Genomic DNA, 20,998 nt, shown 5'->3' with positions numbered 1-20,998 from the left:
AATGTTGCCAAAAAAGAGCAGTAAGCCTGAGGATTGGGAAGATTTTAGAATTCAGCAAAGGAGGACCAAGAAATTGATAAAGAAAGGGGAAAATAGAATATGAGAGTAAACTAGCAAGTGACATAAAAACAGATTGTAAAAGCTTCTATCGGTATGTAAAAAGGAAAAGATTAGCGAAAGTAAATGTGGGTCCCTTACAGGCTGAGACAGGAGAAATTATAATGGGGAATACGGAAATGGCAGAGAAATTAAACAAATACTTTGGGCAGGATTTTCATTGGGCGTTGGAGGCGGGATTGGAGGCGTGTGGGGGGTTAAAATCCCGAAATTGGGGGGCACGAACCCATCCCGCCCCCAACCCACCTCCATGCCAGTTTCAAAGGAGGCAGGTACCCGACCCGCACTGGGACCCGCCTCCCCGAGGCGGGAAGGGGATTAGTGCCAATTAACTGCCTGTTAACAGGTAGTTAACAGGCAGTTTTTAGCCTAATCCCTAGTTTCATTGGTGAAATGTGGGATTCCCGACGGCTCCAAACCACGCCAAGTTAGCGAGGTGGGCCGTCGGGATGAAGGGCTTGGAGGGGTCGAGATGTCCGGTGTTCAGGTGAGTGATGGGTGCATGAGTGCAGAGGTAAGTGTGTTTAGAAACATAGAAACATAGAAGATAGGAGCAGGAGTAGGCCATTAGGCCCCTCGAGCCTGCTCCGCCATTCAATGAGATCATGGCTGATCATCCAAATTCAGTACCCTGTCCCTGCTTTCTCCCCATATCCCTTTAGCCTTAAGAAATATATCCAACTCCTTCTTGAATATATTTAATGAATTGGCCTCTACTGCCTTCTGTGGTAGAGAATTCCACAGGTTCACCACTCTCTGGGTGAAGAAATTCCTCCTCATCTCTGTCCTAAATGGCTTACCCCTTATCCTTAGACTGTGACCCCTGGTTCTGGACTCCCCGACCATCGGGAACATCCTTCCTGCATCTAGTCTGTCTAGTCCTGTTAGAATTTTATAAGTTTCAATGAGATCCCCTCTCATTCTTCTAAACTCCAGCGAGTACAAGCCCAATCGACCCAATTTCTCCTCATACGTCATTCCTGCTATCCCAGGTATCAGCCTGGTGAATCTTCGCTGCACTCCTTCCATGGCAAGTACGTCCTTCCTCAGATAAGGCGACCAAAACTGCACACAATACTCAAGATGTGGTCTCACCAAGGCCCTGTACAACTGCAGCAAGACATCCTTACTCAAACCCTCTCGCTATGAAGGCCAACATACCATTTGCCTTCTTAACCACCTGCTGCACCTGCATGCTTACCTTCAGCGACTGGTGCATAAGGACGCCCAGGTCTCGTTGCACTTCCCCTTCTCCCAATCTATTGCCATTCAGATAATAATCTGCCTTCTTGTTTTTGACACCAAAGTGGATAACCTCGCATTTATCCACATTATATTGCATCTGCCATGCTTCTGCCCAATCACCCAACCTGTCCAAATCATCCTGGAGTTTCTCAGCATCCTCCTCACAGCACACGCGCCCACCCAGCTTTGTGTCATCTGCAAACTTCGAGATATTACATCTAGTTCCCTCGTCCAGATCATTAATATATATTGTGAATAGCTGGGGTCCAAGGACCGATCCCTGCGGTACCCCACTAGTCACTGCCTGCCACTCGGAAAAAGAGCCGTTTATTCCAACTCTTTGCCTTCTGTCTGCCAACCAGTTCTCTATCCAAGTCAATACCTTGCCCGCAATCCCATGTGTCTTAACTTTACACGCTAATCTCTTATGTGGGACCTTATCGAAAGCCTTTTGAAAGTCCAAATACACCACATCCACTGGTTTTCCCTTATCTATTTTACCAGTTACATCCTCAAAAAATTCCAGTAGATTAGTCAAGCACGATTTACCTTTTGTAAATCCATGTTGACTTTGTCTGATCCGGTCACTGTTTTCCAAGTACTCTGCTATTACATCTTTTATAATGGACTCTAGCATTTTCCCCACTACCGACGTCAGGCTTACCGGTCTGTAATTCCCCGTTTTCTCTCTACCACCTTTTTTGAATAGTGGGGTAACATTAGCTACCCGCCAATCCATGGGTACTGTTCCAGAGTCTATCAAATTTTGGAAGATGACCAGCAATGCATCTACTATTTCTAGGGCCACTTCCTTAAGTACCCTAGGATGTAGATTCTCAGGCCCTGGGGATTTATCGGCCTTCAATCCCGTCAATTTCTCTAACACTATTTCCCTACAAATACTGATTTCTATCAGTTCCTCCCTTTCATTAGACCCTATGTTCCCCGACATCTCTGGGAGGTTATTTGTGTCCTCCTTTGTGAAGACAGAACCAAAGTATGTATTTAATTGGTCTGCCATTTCTTTGTTCCCCATTATAAATTCCCCTGATTCTGACTGCAAGGGACCTACGCTTGACTTCACCAATCTTTTTCTCTTCACATATCTATAAAAGCTTTTACAGTCAGTTTTTATGTTCCCTGCAAGCTTACTCTCAAACTCTACTTTCCCCCTCTTAATTAATCCCTTTGTCCTCCTTTGTTGAATCCTAAACTGCTCCCAATCCTCAGGTTTACTGCTTTTTCTGGCCAATTTATATGTCCTCTCCTTGGATCTTATGCTATCTCTAATTTCCCTTGTTAGCCACGGTTGAGTCACCTTTTTTGTTTTATTTTTATGCCAAACTGGAATGAACAAATTTGGTGTGTGTAAATTGTTTAAAGAAGTTCTACTAACCTTTACTTACCTTTACAGCCTTCCTTCCTTCAGGTCTCGGGAGTCCCTCATCTCACCGGCACAGAAAGCAGAATGGCCGCGAGCTGTCAAAAGTTCCAGCATTCAGCTTTCTGTTCCGGGGAGATCTCTAAATCATCCTGAGAGGAAGGAATTAACCTGGAGTGCAGATTGTCAGTGTTTGACAGCTTCAAATAGCTGTCAAACGATGATATTTCATCTGTCAATAGGTCTTGACAGATGAAATATCAATCTGTGATGTCACCTGTTGCCGGGTGGCCCCTAATTGGCAGCGGGCTCAACAAGGTCAATCAAGTCAAAATCGCGTGGGTTGGCTAGAACTCGATGGAGGCGGGACTACAACCCCGAAAGTTGTAGTCCCGACTCCTCAATGAAAATGCAGCCCTTTGTGTCTGTCTTCACGGAAGAAGGCGCGAAAATCCTCCCGGAAATAGTGGAGGACCAAGGGTCTAGCGAGAATTAGGAACTGAAAGAAATTAGTATTAGTAAAAAAATAGTGCTGGAGAAATTAATGGGACTGAAAGCCGATAAATCCCCTGGACCCGATAGCCTATATCCTAGGGTTTTGAAAGAGGTGGCTATAGAGATAGCGGATGCATTGGTGTCATCTTTCAAGATGCCATAGATTCTGGAACAGTTCCCGCGGATTGGAAGGTAGCAAATGTAACCCCACTATTTAAGAAAGGAGGGAGAGAGAAAACGGGGAACTACAGACCAGTTATCCTGACATCAGCAGTAGGGAAAATGCTAGAATCTATTATTAAGGATGTGGTAACAGGACACTTAGAAAATAATAATAGGATTGGGCAGAGTTAACACGGATTTATGAAAGGAAAATCGTGTTTGTCGAATCTGTTAGAGTTTTTTGAGGTTGTAACTAGCAGAATAGATAAGGGGGAACCAGTGGCTGTGGTGTATTTGGATTTTCAGAAGGCATGCGATAAGGTGCCACACAAGAGGTTATTAAACAAAATTAGGGCTCACGGGATTGGGGGTAATATACTAACATGGATTGAGGATTGGTTAATGGACAGAGAACAGAGAGTAGGAATAAACGGGTCATTTTCGGGTTGGCAGGCTGTAACTAGTGGGGTACTGCAAGGATCAGTGCTTGGGCCTCAGCTATTCACAATCTACATCAATGATTTGGATGAGGGGATCAAATGTAATATATCCAAATTTGCTGATGATACAAAGCTGGGTGGGAATGTAAGTTGTGAGGAGGATGCAAAGAGGCTGCAAGGGGATATAGACAGGCTAAGTGAGTGGGCAAGAACATGGGAAATGGAATATAATGTGGAGAAATGCGAAGTTATCCACTTTGGTAGGAAAAATAGAAAGGTAGCGTATTTTTTAAATGGTGAGAGATTGGGAAATGTTGGTGTTCAGAGGGACCTGGGTGTCCTTGTACACGAATCACTGAAAGTTAACCTGCAGGTACAGCAAGCAATTAGGAAAGCAAATGGTATGTTGGCCTTTATTACAAGAGGTTTTGAGTGTAAAAGTAAAGACATCTTACTACAATTATATAGGGCCCTGGTGAGACCACACCTGGAGTATTGTGTACAGTTTTGGTCTCCTTACCTAAGGAAGGATATACTTGCCATAGAGGGAGTGCAACGAAGGTTCACCAGACTGGTTCCTGGGATGGGGGGATTGTCGTATGAGGAGAGATTGAGTGGACTAGGCCTATATTTGCTAGAGTTTAGAAGAATGAGAGGTGATCTCATTGAAACATACAAAATTCTTACAGGGCTTGACAGGATAGATGCAGGGAGGATGTTTCCCTTGGCTGGGGAGTCTAGAACCAGGGGTCACAGTCTCAGAATAAAGGGTCGGCCATTTAGGACTGAGATGAGGAGAAATTTCTTCACTCAGAGGGTGGTGAATCTTTGGAATTCTCTACCCCAGAGTTGGAGGCTGAGTCGTTGAGTATATTCAAGACAGAGATCGATAGATTTTTGAATATTAAGGGAATCAAGGGATATGGGGATAGTGCAGGAAAGTGGAGATGAGGTAGAAGATCAGCCATGATCTTACTGAATGGCAGAGCAGGCTCGAGGGGCCGAATGGCCTACTCCTGGTCTTATTTGTTATGTTCTTATGTGTTCCTCCAGCCAGAGGTGGCACACTGGACTAAGTGTTGAGGGCAGCTAACTAGAAACCTGTACTCGCAAAACCCGCTCACTGATGGCAGGTGGAGGCTGCAATTTGAACTGTTGCCCACTAAAGTGACTGTGGTCTGGTTTCAGTTATTTGGAAAGGATTCCCCTGGAGTCAATGTCCTTCTCCTTGTATGCTGCATCGCTGTTGTACTCACATCCACATGCTTTCATTGGCTGTCAGCCAGGTGTGTCATTTGGCAATTTTTTCATGAGGAGGATGCTTCCCCTGATATGGTCGGAGCATTACTCAGTGTGGAGCTGAGCCATCGAGATCAGGAAGGTCCCAGGTTTGACCCCTGGTCTGTGTTGAATTAGCTGATCTCAGGAACAGGAGACCTAGCGCCAAGTGGTGGTGGCTCACTACAATTTTGGATCAAAAGGATATATTGGCCTTGGAGGGAGTGCAGCGTAGTTTACCAGAATCATACCCAGACTTCAAGGGTTAAGTTACGAGGAGAGATTACACAGTTCAGGGTTGTATTCTCTAGAATTTAGAAGTTTAAGGGGTGATCTGATCAAAGTTTTCAGGATATTAAGAGGAACAGATAGGGTCGATAGAGAGAAACTATTTCCGCTGGTTGGGGATTCTAGGACTAGGGGGCAGAGTCTGAAAATTAGAGCCAGACCTTTCAGGAGTGAAGTTAGGAAACACTTCTACACACAAAGGGTAGTAAAAGTTCGGAACTCTCTTCTGCAAATGGCAATTGATATTAGATCAATTGTTAATTTTAAATCAGAGATTGATAAGTTTTTGTTAACCAAAGGGATATTAAGGGATATGGGACAAAGGCAGGTATATGGAGTTATGTCGCAGATCAGCCATAATCTCAATGAATTGCGGAACAGGCTCAAGGGGCTGAATGGCCTCCTCCTGTTCCTATAAACAGCCACACTTGTGATCACTATCAGTGACCTCTGTTGGAAGTTGTACGTGTGTGAATATTGCGCGAGAACAGGAGCGAGCTTGACTGTGCTCACCACTCCCAGCTCTCCTTTAGCTCTTCATCACTCTCCCGGTTCTCCTGTGACTGTCCATCACTCTCCCGGTTCTCCTGTGACTGTCCATCACTCTCCCGGTTCTCCTGTGACTGTCCATCACTCTCCCGGTTCTCCTGTGACTGTCCATCACTCTCCCGGTTCTCCTGTGACTGTCCATCACTCTCCCGGTTCTCCTGTGACTGTCCATCACTCTCCCGGTTCTCCTGTGACTGTCCATCACTCTCCCGGTTCTCCTGTGACTGTCCATCACTCTCCCGGTTCTCCTGTGACTGTCCATCACTCTCCCGGTTCTCCTGTGACTGTCCATCACTCTCCCGGTTCTCCTGTGACTGTCCATCACTCTCCCGGTTCTCCTGTGACTGTCCATCACTCTCCCGGTTCTCCTGTGACTGTCCATCACTCTCCCGGTTCTCCTGTGACTGTCCATCACGCTCCCGGTTCTCCTGTGACTGTCCATCACTCTCCCGGTTCTCCTGTGACTGTCCATCACTCTCCCGGTTCTCCTGTGACTGTCCATCACTCTCCCGGTTCTCCTGTGACTGTCCATCACTCTCCCGGTTCTCCTGTGACTGTCCATCACTCTCCCGGTTCTCCTGTGACTGTCCATCACTCTCCCGGTTCCCCTGTGACTGTCCATCACTCTCCCGGTTCTCCTGTGACTGTCCATCACTCTCCCGGTTCTCCTGTGACTGTCCATCACTCTCCCGGTTCTCCTGTGACTGTCCATCACTCTCCCGGTTCTCCTGTGACTGTCCATCACTCTCCCGGTTCTCCTGTGACTGTCCATCACTCTCCCGGTTCTCCTGTGACTGTCCATCACTCTCCCGGTTCTCCTGTGACTGTCCATCACTCTCCCGGTTCTCCTGTGACTGTCCATTACTCTCCCGGTTCTCCTGTGACTGTCCATCACTCTCCCGGTTCTCCCACTGCTGCTCAAGGGTACTTTCCCTATGTTCTGGCAGCTGTTTACTGCTTTGCCCACTTTCCCGCAGCTTCCCTCTGTTTCTCCACTCACCCATGGCCTTTGACCATTCTAATCCCCTTTGTCTGATTCCTAACTCTAGTACTCTGGGTTGGTGTTGCTAGTGGACCTGTGCCTACAGCACAAAACTGTCCCCGAGTCAGCATTCACCAGCAAGCTCACTTCTAACATTGTACATGTAGCTAGTATCAGTAATGGTGACCACGAAACTACCGGATTGTTGTAAAAACCCATCTGGTTCACTAATGTCCTTCAGGGAAGGAAATCTACCGCCTTTACCCGGTCTGGCCGATATGTGACTCCAGACCCACAGCAATGTGGTTGACTCTTAACTGCCCCTCTGAAATGGCCGAGCGAAACACTCTAGTTGTATTCAAGGCGGCGGCTCACCGCCACCTTCTCCAGGGCAATTAGGGTTGGGCAATAAATGCTGGCTTTGCCAGCGACGCCCACATCCCAGGAATGAATAAAATAAGAATTTCAACACAAGGAATGAATCAGCTAGAATCCCTGCGGGATCGCCACCTGCAACCACAGTGATATGTTTGGAACACACCGGGGGAAGATTTCCTCTGTTTGGTAGTGTAGTGAAGTTGTACATTCATTCCTTACAACCCTAGTTTGGCTGCACAATTGTCCAGCAAAATTCTTGCCCAATTGTGCACGGGCTTGAATTTTTTTTCAACCTTATTTTTCCCTCTGATTTTTTTCCCCCCCTCCTCCGACTGAAGGTTTTGCCTCATACGCCGGAATACGTCTTCACAGGCCCTGACAGAACTCGCCCGAGGTGGGCCTTTCTTTACATGTGAGCCCAGACAGTGAGTGTTGTCTGGCCGTTCAGCTATGGAGGGGCATCGCATCTGAGCCCAATCTTGTTCTCACCAGAGGTGTGCACACTGTGCCTGTTCCAGCAAGGGGGGAGCAATGGAGAGTGAGAACGGTGGCTGATTTTATATCCCCTCCCCAGCCCAGCCACACCGAGTCTGATGTGAACTCCCCCCTACTTGTGTCAACCGTGGCTCAGTGGGTAGCACTCTCTCCTCTGACGTCAGAAGGTCGTGGGTTCGAGTCCCACTCCAGAGACTTGAACACAAAAATTCGGGCTGACACTCCTAATGCAGTGCTGAGGGAACGCCGCACTGTCGGAGGGGCAGTACTGAGGGACTGCTGCACTGTCGGAGGGTTAGTACTGAGGGAGCGCCGCACTGTCGGAGGGGCAGTATTGAGGGAGTGCCGCACTGTCGGAGGGGCAGTACTGAGGGAGTGCTGCACTGTCGGAGGGTTAGTACTGAGGGAGCGCCGCACTGTCGGAGGGGCAGTATTGAGGGAGTGCCGCACTGTCGGAGGGGCAGTACTGAGGGAGCGCCGCACTGTCGGAGGGGCAGTACTGAGGGAGCGCCGCACTGTCGGAGGGGCAGTACTGAGGGAGCGCCGCACTGTCGGAGGGGCAGTACTGAGGGAGCGCTGCACTGTCGGAGGTGTCGTCTTTCAGATGAGCTGTTAAACCGAGGCCCCGTCTGCTCTCTCAGGTGGATGTAAAAGATCCCATGGTGCTATTTTGAAGAAGAGCAGGGGAGTTCTCCCCGGTGTCCTGGGGCCAAAATTTATCCCTCAACCAACATAACAAAAACAGATGATCTGGTCATTATCACATTGCTGTTTGTGGGAGCTTGCTGTGCGCAAATTGGCTGCCGTGTTTCCCACATTACAACAGTGACTACACTTCAAAAAGTACTTCATTGACTGTCAAGCACTTTGGCGGTGAAAGGCGCTCTATAAATGCAAGTCTTTCTGTTTTTACCTCTCGCAGTTTATGATAACCTCCAGCTAAAGGCTAACCACATTATTACACACTTGAAATCACACCTGTAGCCCATGGGGACAATATTCCGGGATGTATAGCCATAAAATCATTGTCAATTTTTTAAATTGCAATTCTTTTTTTTTGTTACAACATGCGAGCATAAATCATTTTTATAGTACACAATATGCACGAGGTATATATATGTGTGAGTGAGTATGCTTTACTGAGTGGCTTGGGTTCTGAACGACTTGGTGCCTGATTTTAGGGACTGGCATAAGAACATAAGAATTGGGAGCAGGAGTCGGCCATTCGGCCCCTCGAGCCTGCTCCGCCATTCAATAAGATCATGGCTGAGGAGGAATTTCTTCACCCAGAGAGTGGTGAACCTGTGGAATTCTCTACCACAGAAGGCAGTGGAGGCCAATTCATTAAATATATTCAAGAAGGAGTTGGATATATTTCTTAAGGCTAAGGGGATCAAGGGATATGGGGAAACATAGAAGATAGGAGCAGGAGTAGGCCATTTGGCCCCTCGAGCCTGCTCCGCCATTCAATGCGATCATGGCTGATCATCCAAATTCAGTACCCAGTCCCTACTTTCTCCCCATACCCCTTGATCCCTTTAGCCTTAAGAAATATATCTAACTCCTTCTTGAATATATTTAATGAATTGGCCTCTACTGCCTTCTGTGGTAGAGAATTCCACAGGTTCACCACTCTCTGGGTGAAGAAATTCCTCCTCATTTCTGTCCTAAATGGCCTACCTCTTATTCTTAGACTGTGACCCCTGGTTCTGGACTCCCCGACCATCGGGAACATCCTTCCTGCATCTAGTCTGTCTAGTCCTGTCAGAATTTTATAAGTTTCAATGAGATCCCCTCTCATTCTTCTAAACTCCAGCGAGTACAAGCCCAATCGACCCAATCTCTCCTCATACATCATTCCTGCCATCCCAGGTAACAGCCTGGTGAATCTTTGCTGAACTCCTTCCATGGCAAGAACATCCTTCCTCAGATAAGGCGACCAAAACTGCACACAATTCTCAAGATGCGGTCTCACCAAGGCCCTGTATAACTGCAGCAAGACATCCTTGTTCCTGTACTCAAACCCTCTCGCTATGAAGGCCAACAGGCCATTTGCCTTCTTAACCGCCTGCTGCACCTGCATGCTTACCTTCAGCGACTGGTGCACAAGGACACCCAGGTCTCGTTGCACTTCCCCTTCTCCCAATCTATTGCCATTCAGATAATAATCTGCCTTCCTGTTTTTGACTCCAAAGTGGATAACCTCACATTTATCCACGTTATATTGCATCTGCCATGCTTTTGCCCAATCACCCAACCTGTCCAAATCATCCTGGAGTTTCTCGGCATTCTCCTCACAGCACACATGCCCACCCAGCTTTGTGTTGTCTGCAAATTTGGAGATATTACATCTAGTTCCCTTTTCTAGATCATTAATATATATTTTGAATAGCTGGGGTCCAAGGACCGATCCCTGCGGTACCCCACTAGTCACTGCCTGCCACTCGGAAAAAGACCCGTTTATTCCAACTCTTTGCTTTCTGTCTGCCAACCAGTTCTCTATCCAAGTCAATACAGGGACAGGGTACTGAATTTGGATGATCAGCCATGATCGCATTGAATGGCGGAGCAGGCTCGAGGGGCCGAATGGCCTACTCCTGCTCCTATCTTCTATGTTTCTGTTTCAATGACCTCAACTTCACTTTCCCGCCAGATCTCCATATCCCTTGATTCCCCTGGAGTCCAAAAATCTATCGATCTCAGCCTTGAATATACTCAACGATTTGGCATCCACAGCCCTTTGGGGTAGAGAATGCCAAAGATTCACAACCCTCTGAGTGAAGAAATTCCTCCTCATCTCAGTCTTAAATGGCCGACGCCTTATCCTGAGACTGTGACCCCTGGTTCTAGACTCTCCAGCCAGGGGAAACAACCTCTCAGCATCTACCCTGTCAATCCGCCCCCCTCAGAATCTTGTATATGTTTCAAAGAGATCACCTCTCATTCTTCTAAACTCCAGAGAGTCTAGGCCCCGTCTACTCAATCTCTCAGTGGAGTTATTGTGCATTTCTGCGGTTGCCCACTGCGTCAGAGCCTGGTGGATTTTTGACAGCCAACATTTATTTTGATGAAGCTATCCCGCAGTCTTTGCAACCACATTGTGTCATCTCACCAAGTACCCTGGGACAACGGGCTTCACTCTGACATCAGGAGGCGAGATCACATCTCAAAGCTTTCAAAAAAAAATAATAATTGAGGGACCTGGGTGCAGGTCTGTGGCTCAAGTGAAAGGCCTCACCAAGACTGAAGAGATGAAATAAATGAAAAAGGACTGGTCAGCTAATCAGTTGGGATTTTTTAAAAATCCATAAATTGTAGGAGAAGGGAATACTGAAGGAATGTAAGGAGTTCTAGAATCATAGAATAGTACAGCACAGAAGGAGGCCATTCGGCCCATCGAGTCTGCGCCGGCTCTTTCGAAGAGCAATCCAGTCAGTCCCACTCCCCCGCTCTTTCCCCATATCCCTGCAATTTTTTCTCCTTCAAGTATTTATCCAATTCCCTTTTGAAGGCTACTATGGAATCTGTATCCACCGCCCTATCAGGCAGCGCATTCCAAATCCTAACCACTCGTTGTGTAAAAACATCTTTCCTCATGTCGCCTCTGGTTCTTTTGGCAATCACCTTAAATCTGTGTCCTCTGGTTATCGAGCCTTCAGCCACTGGAAACAGTTTCTCTTTATTTACTCTATCCAAACCCCTCTATCAAATCTCCTCTTAGCCTTCTCCGCTCCAAGGAGAACAATAATTCAGTTTGATTTTCTGGGAAAGAATTAATTAGGGTAGCAGAAGGTGAGATACGTCTTAATTTTAGCATGGTGAGGATGCAGGAGGCAGGAAGAGCATGCCGAACAAGTATTTGCAACCAAGGAAGGGTAAGTGAGAAAAGCCCAGAGGAGCAGTGACCATCGTACTATTGATGGATAGAGAGACACAAAACTTGTGACAGGGGTTGGAGATCAGAGGGGAAGGAAGGATTCTCCGTTTCTGCTCTATTGTCTTTGGGATTGGGTCCAGAAAGCCATAGTCCCTGTACTGTGAATCAGTAGGAAATATAACAGGGAAAATATTTCTAAAGGCATGATAAATACACAGTATGTTTCATCTGTGAATTAAAGACATCTTGCAGATAGTTACAATGGTGAGGCACAATTAAAGTGTTTTGATGAAATCATACAACACCAGAAGAAAGCCTGAGCTGTGTAGAAATGTTATTTACACACGAACATAGAAATTGCTGGGCGGAAAGAGACTAAAGTCCATCCCGTTCGCCATCCTGGTAGTGGCCTCCCATTTAGTTTGATTTTATTATAGCTAATCTTTTTTCAAAGTTAATACGCTACAAGGTACATTTTCCCCTTCCATTTTCTCCTCCCACTTCTCCCCCTTCCTTTCTTGAAGGCGACATTCTAAGCTAGTGCACAGTTCACTGGGCACTCCAAACATTTTTTTTTTAAAGGTTTCTATCCCCCCAGCTACTCCCCCACCCAGCTGTCTGTACTGTTACCTGATCTCGGTTGGTGTGGTAAAAGGAAGACGTGCATTTCTCCAGCGCCTTTCACAGCCTCAGGATGTCCCAAAGCGCTTTACAGCCAAAGAAGTACTTTTTGAAGTGTGGTCACTGTTGTAATGTAGGAAACACGGCAGCCAATTTGTGCACAGCAAGCTCCCACAAACAGCAATGTGATAATGACCAGTTAATCTGTTTTTTAGTGATGTTGGTTGAGGGATAAATATTGGCCCCAGGACACCGGGGAGAACTCCCCTGCTCTTCTTCGAAATAATGGCCGTGGGATCTTTAAAGTCCACCTGAGAGAGCAGACGGGGCCTCGTTTTAACATCTCAGCCAACAGACGGCACCTCCGACAGTGCAGCACTCCCTCAGTACTGCCCCTCCGACAGTGCAGCACTCCCTCAGTACTGCCCCTCCGACAGTGAGGCGCTCCCTCAGTACTGCCCCTCCGACAGTGCAGCGCTCCCTCAGTACTGCCCCTCCGACAGTGCGGCGCTCCCTCAGTACCGCCCCTCCGACAGTGCGGCGCTCCCTCAGTACCGCCCCTCCGACAGTGCGGCACTCCCTCAGTACCGCCCCTCCGACAGTGCGGCACTCCCTCAGTACCGCCCCTCCGACAGTGCAGCACTCCCTCAGTACCGCCCCTCCGACAGTGCAGTGCTCCCTCAGTACTGCCCTTCCGACAGTGCGGCGCTCCCTCAGTACTGACCCTCTGACAGTGCAGCGCTCCCTCAGTACTGTCCTTCCGACAGTGCGGCACTCCCTCAGTACTGACCCTCTGACAGTGCAGCGCTCCCTCAGTACTGCCCCTCCGACAGTGCGGCGCTCCCTCAGTACTGCCCCTCCGACAGTGCAGTGCTCCCTCAGTACTGACCCTCTGACAGTGCAGCGCTCCCTCAGTACTGTCCCTCCGACAGTGCAGCACTCCCTCAGTACTGCCCCTCCGACAGTGCAGCGCTCCCTCAGTACTGCCCCCCCACAGTGCAGCGCTCCCTCAGTACTGTCCCTCCGACAGTGCAGCACTCCCTCAGTACTGCCCCTCCGACAGTGCAGCGCTCCCTCAGTACTGTCCCTCCGCCAGTGCAGCACTCCCTCAGTACTGCCCCTCCGACAGTGCGGCGCTCCCTCAGTACTGCACTGGGAGTGTCAGCCTGGATTTTTGTGCTCAAGTCTCTGGAGCGGGACTCAAATCCACGTCCTTCTGACTCAGAGGCGAGAGTGCTGCCCACTGAGCCACGGGCTGACACTTAATATCAAGAGGGCGCCTGGCACTTTTTGGAACTGCACGCCAGTGAGAATCAGGACTTTCAGGGTCACAAGGATAGTGGAGAAAATTGTCGTTAAAGATATATCCTAACATTAACAAAAATGTTTCTCTTCCTGATTAAAATAGAAAATATTGGAAATGTGCCCCAGGATTGCTAGCAGCTAAAAATACTTCAGAGAAAGGTTTCTGTCCAGGATAAGAAGAAGAAAAACTTTGCATTTATATAGTGCCTGCCCCCATCCTCGGGACATCTCCAAACCCCTTTGCAATCAATAGATTAATTCTGAAGTGCTGTCACGTTGGCAAACACAGAAGTGAAGTTTGCATACAGCAAGGTCCCACAGACAGCAAATGAATGAGTGGCCAAATATCCTGGTGGGAGGGATAGTGACCAAGACACTGGGTGAACTCCCTGCCCTCCTTTGAATAGTGCCATAGCATCATTTGCATCTGCCTGAGCAGCTTTACTGCCTCCTCCAAAAGACAAGTGCAATATACCGCGCTGAAGAGTCAGTCTACACAATGTGCTCAAATCCATAGTAGAGGGCTATTCATCCGAAGTACAGTAATCCTAATTAATACTTGCATTTATATAGCTCCTTATCATGTTGAAACATCTCAAAGCACTTAACAGAATGAATTATAATTCAGTCATTGTTGTGATGAGATCTCTGCCTGTATTTCTGTGGGAGATCCCATCTGTATTTCTGTCTGATCATTGTCTGTATTTCTGTGACCCCCCTCTCTCTCCCTGTGTGACCCCCTCTCTCTCTCTCCCTGTGTGACCCCCTGTCTGTGTCCCTCTCTGTATTTCTGTGTGATTCCTGTCTCCCTATACCTGTGCGACCCCCCTGTCTCTCTATCCCCATGTGTGTGATTCCACTCTCTCTCCCCATCCCTGTGTGATCCCTGTCTCTCTCTCTCCTTATATGATCCCTCTCTGTACCCGTCTCTTTCTATCCCTGTGTGACCCCTCTCTCTATCTCTGTGTGTGATCCCTCTCTCTATTGCCCAGCCTCTCTCTCTATTGTCCAGTCTCTCTCTCTATTGCCCAGTCCCTCTCTCTATTGCCCAGTCCCTCTCTCTATTTCCCAGTCCCTCTCTCTATTGCCCAGTCCCTCTCTCTATTTCCCAGTCACTCTCTCTATTGCCCAGTCCCTCTCTCTATTGCCCAGTCGCTCTTTCTATTTCCCAGTCCCCCTCTCTATTTCCCAGTCACTCTCTCTATTGCCCAGTCCCTCTCTCTATTGCCCAGTCCCTCTCTCTATTGCCCAGTCCCTCTCTCTATTTCCCAGTCCCTCTTTCTATTTCCCAGTCCCTCTCTCTATTGCCCAGTCCCTCTCTCTATTGCCCAGTCTCTCTATTACCCAGTCCCTCTCTCTATTGCCCAGTCTCTCTCTCTATTGCCTAGTCCCTCTCTCTATTACCCAGTCTCTCTCTCTATTACCCAGTCCCTCTCTCTCTCTCTCTATATTGCCCAGTCCCTCTCTCTATTGCCCAGTCTCTCTATTACCCAGTCCCTCTCTCTATTGCCCAGTCCCTCTCTCTATTGCCCAGTCCCTCTCTCTATTGCCCAGTCCCTCTCTCTATTGCCCAGTCTCTCTATTACCCAGTCCCTCTCTCTATTACCCAGTCTCTCTCTCTATTACCCAGTCCCTCTCTCTCTCTCTCTATATTGCCCAGTCACTCTCTCTATTTCCCAGTCACTCTCTCTATTGCCCAGTCCCTCTCTCTATTGCCCAGTCCCTCTCTCTATTGCCCAGTCCCTCTCTCTATTGCCCAGTCCCTCTTTCTATTGCCCAGTCCCTCTCTCTATTTCCCAGCCTCTCTCTCTATTACCCAGTCCCTCTCTCTATTACCCAGTCTCTCTCTCTATTGCCCAGTCCCTCTCTCTATTGCCCAGTCCCTCTCTCTATTGCCTAGTCCCTCTCTCTATTGCCCAGTCTCTCTCTCTATTACCCAGTCCCTCTCTCTCTCTCTCTATTGCCCAGTCCCTCTCTCTATTGCCCAGTCCTTCTTTCTATTTCCCAGTCCCTCTCTCTATTTCCCAGCCTCTCTCTCTATTACCCAGTCCCTCTCTCTATTACCCAGTCTCTCTCTCTATTGCCCAGTCCCTCTCTCTATTGCCCAGTCCCTCTCTCTATTGCATAGTCCCTCTCTCTATTGCCCAGTCTCTCTCTCTATTACCCAGTCCCTCTCTCTCTCTCTCTATTGCCCAGTCCCTCTCTCTATTGCCCAGTCCCTCTCTCTATTGCCAAGTCCCTCTCTCTATTGCCCAGTCCCTCTCTCTATTGTCCAGTCCCTCTCTATTGCCCAATCACTCTCTATTGCCCAGTCTCTCTCTCTATTGCCCAGTCCCTCTCTCTATTGCCCAATCACTCTCTCTCTATTGCCCAGTCCCTCTCTCTATTACCCAGTCTCTCTCTCTATTACCCAGTCCCTCTCTCTCTCTCTCTATTGCCCAGTCACTCTCTCTATTGCCCAGTCCCTCTCTCTATTTCCCAGTCACTCTCTCTATTTCCCAGTCCCCCTCTCTATTGCCCAGTCTCTCTCTCTATTGCCCATCCCTCTCTCTCTCTCTATTGCCCAGTCCCTCTCCCTCTCTCTCTATTGCCCAGTCCCTCTCTCTATTGCCCAGTCACTCTCTCTATTGCCAGTCACTCTCTCTATTGCCCAGTCTCTCTCTCTATTGCCCAGTCCCTCCTCTTCCCACCCTCCCTATTGCCCAGTCCCTCTCTCTATTGGCCCAGTCCCTCTCTCTATTGCCCAGTCCCTCTCTCTATTGCAGTCCCTCTCTCTATTTGCCCAGTCCCTCTCTCTATTTCCCAGTCCCTCTCTCTATTGCCCAGTCCCTCTCTCTATTGCACAGTCACTCTCTCTATTGCCCAGTCCCTCTCTCTATTGCCCGTCCCTCTCTCTCTCTCGCCCAGTCCCTCTCTCTATTGCCTAGTCCCTCTCTCGATTACCCAGTCCCTCTCTCTCTCTCTCTATTGCCCAATCACTCCTCTTCTCTATTGCCCAGTCCCTCTCTCTCTCTCTCTATTACCCAGTCCCTCTCTCCCTCTCTCTATTGCCCAGCCTCTCTCTATTTCCCAACCCCTTTCTCCCTCTCTCTATCTCCCAGTCCTCTCTCTATTACCCAGTCTCTCTCTCTATATATATATATATATTTATTCCCCAGTCCCTATCTCCCTCTCTATTGCCCAGTCCCCCTCTCTCTCTCTATTGCCCAGTCTCTCTCTCTCCTATTACCCAGTCCCTCTCTCTATTACCCAGTCTGTCTCTCTCTATTCCCCAGTCTCTCTCTCTATTCCCCATTCCCTCTCTCCCCCCTCTCTCTATTACCCAGTCTCTCTCTCGCTCTCTCTCTATTCCCCATTCCCTCTCTCCCCCTCTATTACCCAGTCTCTCTCTCTCTCTATTCCCCATTCCCTCTCTCCCCCTCCTCTCTATTACCCAGTCCCTCTATTTCCCAGTCTGTCTCTCTATTACCCAGTCCCTCTCTCTCTCTCTCTCTACCCCCAGTCTCTCTCTCTATTCCCCAGTCTCTCTTTCTATTCCCCAGTCTCTCTCTCTTTATTCCCCATTCCCTCTCTCCCCCTCTCTCTATTCCCCAGTCTCTCTCTCTTTATTCCCCATTCCCTCTCTCCCCCTCTATTACCCAGTGGTGCGCCATCAATTACTCAAAAGACTGAGGTTAAGCGAGTAACAACCAGGCTTTTATTAACTAAAGAATGAAGGTCTAGTCTCGAGTGGTCGACCGTCCAGAATACTAAGGGACTGGGAGGTAGTCACTTATATACCTGGAATAGTGGGAGGAGTCTGCCGAGGCATGTCCAGACCTGTACCTAGTGGAATACACATACACATACAGACAGGTATAACAGTGGTTTACCACACCCAGTCTCTCTCTCTCTCTCTATTCCCCATTCCCTCTCTCCCCCCTCTCTATTACCCAGTCCCTCTCTCTATTACCCAGTCCCTCTCTCTATTACCAGTCCCTCTCTCTATCCCCATTCCCTCTCTCCCCCTCTATTACCCAGTCTCTCCCTCTCTCTCTCTATTCCCCATTCCCTCTCTCCCCCTCTCTCTATTCCCCATTCCCTCTCTTCCTCTCTCTATTCCCCATTCCCTCTCTCCCCCTCTCTCTATTCCCCATTCCCCCTCTCTCTATTCCCCATTCCCTCTCTCCCCCTCTCTCTATTCCCCATTCCCTCTCTCCCCCTCTCTCTGTTCCCCATTCCCTCTCTCCCCCTCTCATCTGTTCCCCATTCCCTCTCTCCCCCCCTCTCTCTATTCCCCATTCCCTCTCTCCCCCTCTCTCTATTCCCCATTCCCTCTCTCCCCCTCTCTGTATTACCCAGTCTCTCTCCCTATTCCCCATTCTCTCTCTCTATTCCCCATTCCCTCTCTCCCCCTCTCTCTATTACCCAGTCCCTCTCTCTATTACCCAGTCTCTCTCCCTATTCCCCATTCTCTCTCTCTATTCCCCATTCTCTCTCTCCCCCTCTCTATTACCCAGTCCTCTCTCTATTACCCAGTCTCTCTCCCTATTCCCCATTCTCTCTCTCTATTCCCCATTCTCTCTCTCCCCCTCTCTCTATTACCCAGTCTCTCTCCCTATTCCCCATTCTCTCTCTCTATTACCCAGTCTCTCTCCCTATTCCCCATTCGCTCTCTCTATTCCCCATTCTCTCTCTCCCCCTCTCTCTATTACCTAGTCCCTCTCTCTATAACCAGTCTCTCTCCCTATTCCCCATTCTCTCTCTCTATTCCCCATTCTCTCTCTCCCCCTCTCTCTATTACCCAGTCTCTCTCCCTATTCCCCATTCTCTCTCTCTCTATTCCCCAGTCCCTCTCTCCCCCTATCTCCCAGCCTCTCTCTCCCTACTCCTGCTCCAGCTCCAGCTCCCTGCGCTGACTCCAGGACGGGTTGCGCTGCCTGCTCTGATTCAGGCTGAGGCTCTTGTTTACCAGCGAGCTGGGAGCCTGAGTCAGAGAGACGGCGGGCGGACCTGCAGCCAGCCAGAGACAGAGAGAGAGAGAGGGAAGAGAGGAGCCTCGGGACCCCCTCCAACCCAAGGACAAACCCCAGGGACTGCAGCCCAGCCCCGGCCCGCTGCACACACAACCACCTTTTCCGGGAGTCGAGCCTACTTTGCCTCTATTTTTTTCTGTGTTTAATCCCTCTCTGTGTCCTGAAAAATCCCAACGCGCCACGCTTTGCCTTTCTTCCCTCCCCCCCTTCCCCTTCTGTCTCTCTCCTTCCCAGGCTCCAAACAAACAACAGGAGAGGGGGGGAAATCCTGCTTTTTCTTTTTTAAAAATTGGGGGAAAAATGTTTCTTTAAATTGCTTTGAGAGAGAGAGAAAAAAAATCAGCAGAGCAAAATTTGTGCAGAATTTAAAAAAATCTATTTTTTCTATCTTTTTTTCCCCTTGTTTTTTTAAAGGAATGGAGACTGAGGATGGGGATTTCCAGGACAGCTGGTGTTTGCTGATATATTCACCCATAAAGCAGAGACAGGGTTGAAAACAAACCTCAGGAAAAGCAGAGAGAGAGAGAGAGGGGAGACACTGTAGCAAGAAAGAGAGAGAAAACATATTTTAAAATTTGCAACAGTTACTTTTCTTTCTCTCTCTTCCCCCTTCCTCTCCTCCTCCTCCCTCTGCATCCCATTTTTTTGTTAGTAGAGAATTCAAGCTTTACCACCCCCCCCCCCCCCTCTCCACTCCTCCACCCCTTCCCCTCCTATCCCTGGTGAAATTTGGGATTGACAAAAGACTTGAAAATTCCAGAGTGTGTTTTTTGTTGTTGGTCTGGTCCTTTTTGCCCTTTTCTATATATATTTTTTTTGTTTGTTTGGGGTGGGTGGGCTGAAGATTATTATTTTTTCGTTTGGCGGCTAAGGCAGTCGGTATGTGTTGGTGGGGTCCACAGATGGGAAAGAAATCTCAAACAAAGAGGGGCTCCGTGACCTTGCACTGGGCTTTGCTGGCTATCTGCACCTCACTCCTTCTGGGACAGACCAATGGGGAAAGTAAGTATAATTTTCCTAAAAGACTTTTTATTTAAAAAAAAAAACCCCGAATAAATCATGCATTTGTTGTAATAATAATTATTGAATCTAGTAAGTATTGAATAAAAAATGTGCTTAATGGATTTTAAAACTTTTTGTGAGGATGCAGATGTACACCTTTCCTGTTTGCTAGACTTATGTTTTTGAAACGAATAAGTATCCATTCGTGTTTTAAAGCGAATGAATACAGATGTGTATCCTTGTGATTTTGATGTTTTTATTTTCAGTACTTGGGGCTTCATGTCTTCGAAGTTACTAGTTCGAGAGTACACGTAATGCTGTCAACGAAATATGGCAAAAAGTTTTGCCCTCTAATGTGTTGTAACTTTTTAAAATGTATTTTTTGAGGAACGATCGTCGCGTCTTACTTTTAACAGTTGTTTCAGAGTTCAACCGAGGACTGTTGTTCGATTTTTTTTTAAACAGCGATATGGTATCCCTGTGAGCAATCGCACACTTTCATTGAATTTATCGGCGTGTTCCGGGGATCTCCGAGTGATGTGCGGGAGGTTAAGCCCACCTGTCTTTCCTTTTGAGTGAGGAGGGGGCGGGAGGGGGAGAGATATGTGAAAAAGAATTATTTAAAAAGTCTTCATAACTTGCAAATTGTCACCGTGAGCACCTAACTTTTGCCAAGTTACAGTTGTGGAGTGTTGTAGGGTCCCAGTTATTTCCAATCTGACCCTGAACACAGACCGCCTCCCCCCCCCCACCCGAGAGTGATCTCCATTCCCAAGCCAATGTACCTTCCTAATCGCTACCTTCACCTTTTCCCGTAGCTGTGTTTGTTTAACTTTTTTTCCCCCTCCCTCTAGCACTGTTCATTTGTGCTCCTTTGGTTTTTATCTCTTCTGCTAATTTCTTTTATCTGTTCATTTTAATCTGCTATCTTTTCCGTTTGTTGTCTGTTCCTGTGACTTTAAATTGACTTTATGTCTGCTATCTTTTTGTATTCACTTTGTTTTCTCCTCCCTGTGTCTGTGACTGATTCCCTTTTTATCTGTTTTCGTCTGTTTAACAGGTTTTTTCTTTGTTTCCACAATTCTGCGGTTTCCTTTCTGTATTTCCCCATTTCTTATCTAATTTTCTGTTGCTCACTTGTTGTGTCTTTTTTCTGTCTCTTGTCTGTCTCTTGCCATTGTTTTTCAGTCTGCCTGTTGTTTCTGTCTCTTTCCTGCATGTTTTTTTTCACTTTTTATGATTCGCTTCTGTCCATTATCTCTCTTCCCCCCCCGCCCCCCCCCTTCTTGTTATCTGGGGGCTTTTATCTTTTTAAAACAAATTATCTGTGTTTGCTCTATTTAGCACTGGATGCCTGGAGTTTTATAC

The 20,998-nt window shown here is 47.9% G+C and overlaps 1 protein-coding gene across 2 annotated transcripts in view; it reads left to right on the top strand.

The window, feature by feature from the left end:
* The first annotated feature begins 19,023 nt into the window (after positions 1-19,023).
* The window catches only part of igf1ra (insulin-like growth factor 1a receptor), a 305,819-nt gene continuing 303,844 nt past the window's right edge, over positions 19,024-20,998 (top strand). For both annotated transcript variants that reach the window (XR_015074380.1, XM_085972351.1), the window contains exon 1: positions 19,024-19,630. Coding sequence is in view for 1 of the 2 variants with exons in the window: in XM_085972351.1 (XP_085828477.1) it covers positions 19,510-19,630 (121 nt within the window). In the remaining variant the exon portion in view is untranslated. The remainder of the gene's footprint in view (positions 19,631-20,998) is intronic.

The sequence above is a fragment of the Somniosus microcephalus genome, chromosome 32, assembly GCF_052327205.1.
Source record: "Somniosus microcephalus isolate GS21.2 chromosome 32, FLI_Smic_1.0, whole genome shotgun sequence".
NCBI classification, from domain to species: domain Eukaryota; kingdom Metazoa; phylum Chordata; class Chondrichthyes; order Squaliformes; family Somniosidae; genus Somniosus; species Somniosus microcephalus.
This window is presented reverse-complemented; position numbering and strand designations above follow the sequence as displayed.